Raw genomic sequence first — 1,951 nt, forward strand, 5'->3', positions numbered from 1 at the left:
CACAGGAATTTAAATAAATGAGAGGCAATTTGAAGATACAAATAGATTCACAGCTGTGATTTAGCTACTTAGGACTAATGTCTTAGAAGAATAAAGGAGTAGGTGTGGTTGAGAATTGGAAACTTAAAGCATAGTTGGTCTTCTAACTCTGGCCAACTTTTTGTTGGGGCTAAAGAGTTTCTGCTGACCTCCTCATAGATTTTTCTTGAATCATGAGAGATGAAATAGCAACAACAGTTTTCTTTGTCACAAGATTGGTGAAAAAACACGGTAAATTGAGTAAACAGCAGACAGAAAACTTTGCAGAAAAGCTGATGACTATCTTGTTTGAAACATACAGAAGTCACTGGCATTCTGATTGCCCTTCTAAAGGGCAAGCCTTCAGGTGTATCAGGTTAAACCAAAATCAGAATAAAGATCCCATTCTACAAAGGGCTTGTGCTGAAAGTAATGTGGATTTTTCCCACCTGGGACTTCCAAAAAAGAAGACCATATGGGTAGATCCCTTTGAGGTTTGCTGTAGGTATGGTGAGAAAAATCATCCATTTACAGTTGCTTCTTTCAAAGGCAGGTGGGAAGAATGGGAACTCTCCCAACAAATCAGTTATGCTGTTAATAGTGCAACACTGGACAACTCCTCCGGCACTTCCTCCGATGAAAGTTGTAAAAAAGAACCTCAGGTTATTCCTACAGTTAGCAATCCAAAGAGTATTTATCAAGTTGGAAACTTGAAACAACCATTTCAATCTTGGTTCCAAATCCCCTGCAAAAAGAAAATGGTGGACGGCCATATGGGCCTCGTAGCAAATGCTTATCATGTGTTGCATAAGAATCCTAAGGGTCAGAGACCTGCTGCTGTACACCGGGTGGACAGGTACCACTGGGTCAACACAAACCGATAATGCAGTGGCTGGGCACTTAGTGGGAAAGAGCTCAGAGGAGCCACTTCACTTTTTTCTCTAAAACAAAACTAGTCTAAGGTTGAGAGGCTCAGAAAAAATAACCACATTAGGGACCAGGGTGCATGGTGGTGAATTCTCTCACACAGATCATGACTATGTTCTTAACTGTACTTTTAATTCTTATTTAATTTTATATGAAGTTTTATGTAATACTAATGAGTGTACCCAATAAGGTGATAGAATGAAGATATTGACCTGTGATAAGATTCAATGAATTATGGAAAGTAACAGTTTAAATAAATGTGTTGTGTTTTTAACATTTTCCTACTTCAGTGTATTGTAAGAACATTTCACAAGTTTATGTTTCTTCATTAGCCATTTAAAAAAAGTAAATCTTCATTTAGAAATGAGTGAATTCCATAATACAGTATTCTCATTTTACTTTATTACCTATGTACCATCATTGTTTTATTTCATAAGGCCAGTGATAGCTTGTTTGAAAATGACTCCTTTTTTTAATTAAATTTATTGGGGTGACAATTGTTAGTAAATTTACATAGATTTCAGGTGTACAATTCTGTATTACATCATCTATAAATTCCATTGTGTGTTCACCACTTAGAGTCAGTTCTCCTTCCATCACCATATATTTGATCCCCCTTACCCTCATCACCCACCCCCCACCCCCTTACCCTCTGGTAACCACTAAATTATTGTCTGTGTCTATGAGTTATTCTTTCTCATTTGTTAGTCTTGTTCTGTTGTTTTTTTGGTTTATATACCACATATCAGTGAAATCATAGGGTTCTCTGCTTTTTCTGTCTGACTTATTTCACTTACCATTATACTCTCAAGATCCATCCATGTTGTCACAAATGCTCCTATATCGTCTTTCCTTAACGCCGAATAGTATTCCATTGTGTATATATACCACAACTTTATATCCATTTATCTATCGAAGGACTTTTTGGTTGTTTCCATGTCATGGCCACCGTAAACAAAGCTGCAATGTACATTGGAGTACACGTCTCTTTATAGAGAAATGCTTT

The 1,951-nt window shown here is 36.9% G+C and overlaps 1 protein-coding gene across 1 annotated transcript; it reads left to right on the forward strand.

Annotated features, from left to right (window-relative positions):
* Positions 1-212: 212 nt before the first annotated feature.
* LOC308506629 (protein BTG4-like) lies at positions 213-902 on the forward strand (the record flags this gene model as incomplete). Its single annotated transcript, XM_081070337.1, has 1 exon — positions 213-902. The coding sequence occupies one exon, from the start codon at positions 213-215 to the stop codon at positions 900-902; it is 690 nt and encodes a 229-aa protein (XP_080926463.1).
* Between the last annotated feature and the right edge of the window lie 1,049 nt (positions 903-1,951).

The sequence above is a fragment of the Rhinolophus hipposideros genome (assembly GCF_964194185.1).
Source record: "Rhinolophus hipposideros genome assembly, chromosome: 13".
NCBI classification, from domain to species: domain Eukaryota; kingdom Metazoa; phylum Chordata; class Mammalia; order Chiroptera; family Rhinolophidae; genus Rhinolophus; species Rhinolophus hipposideros.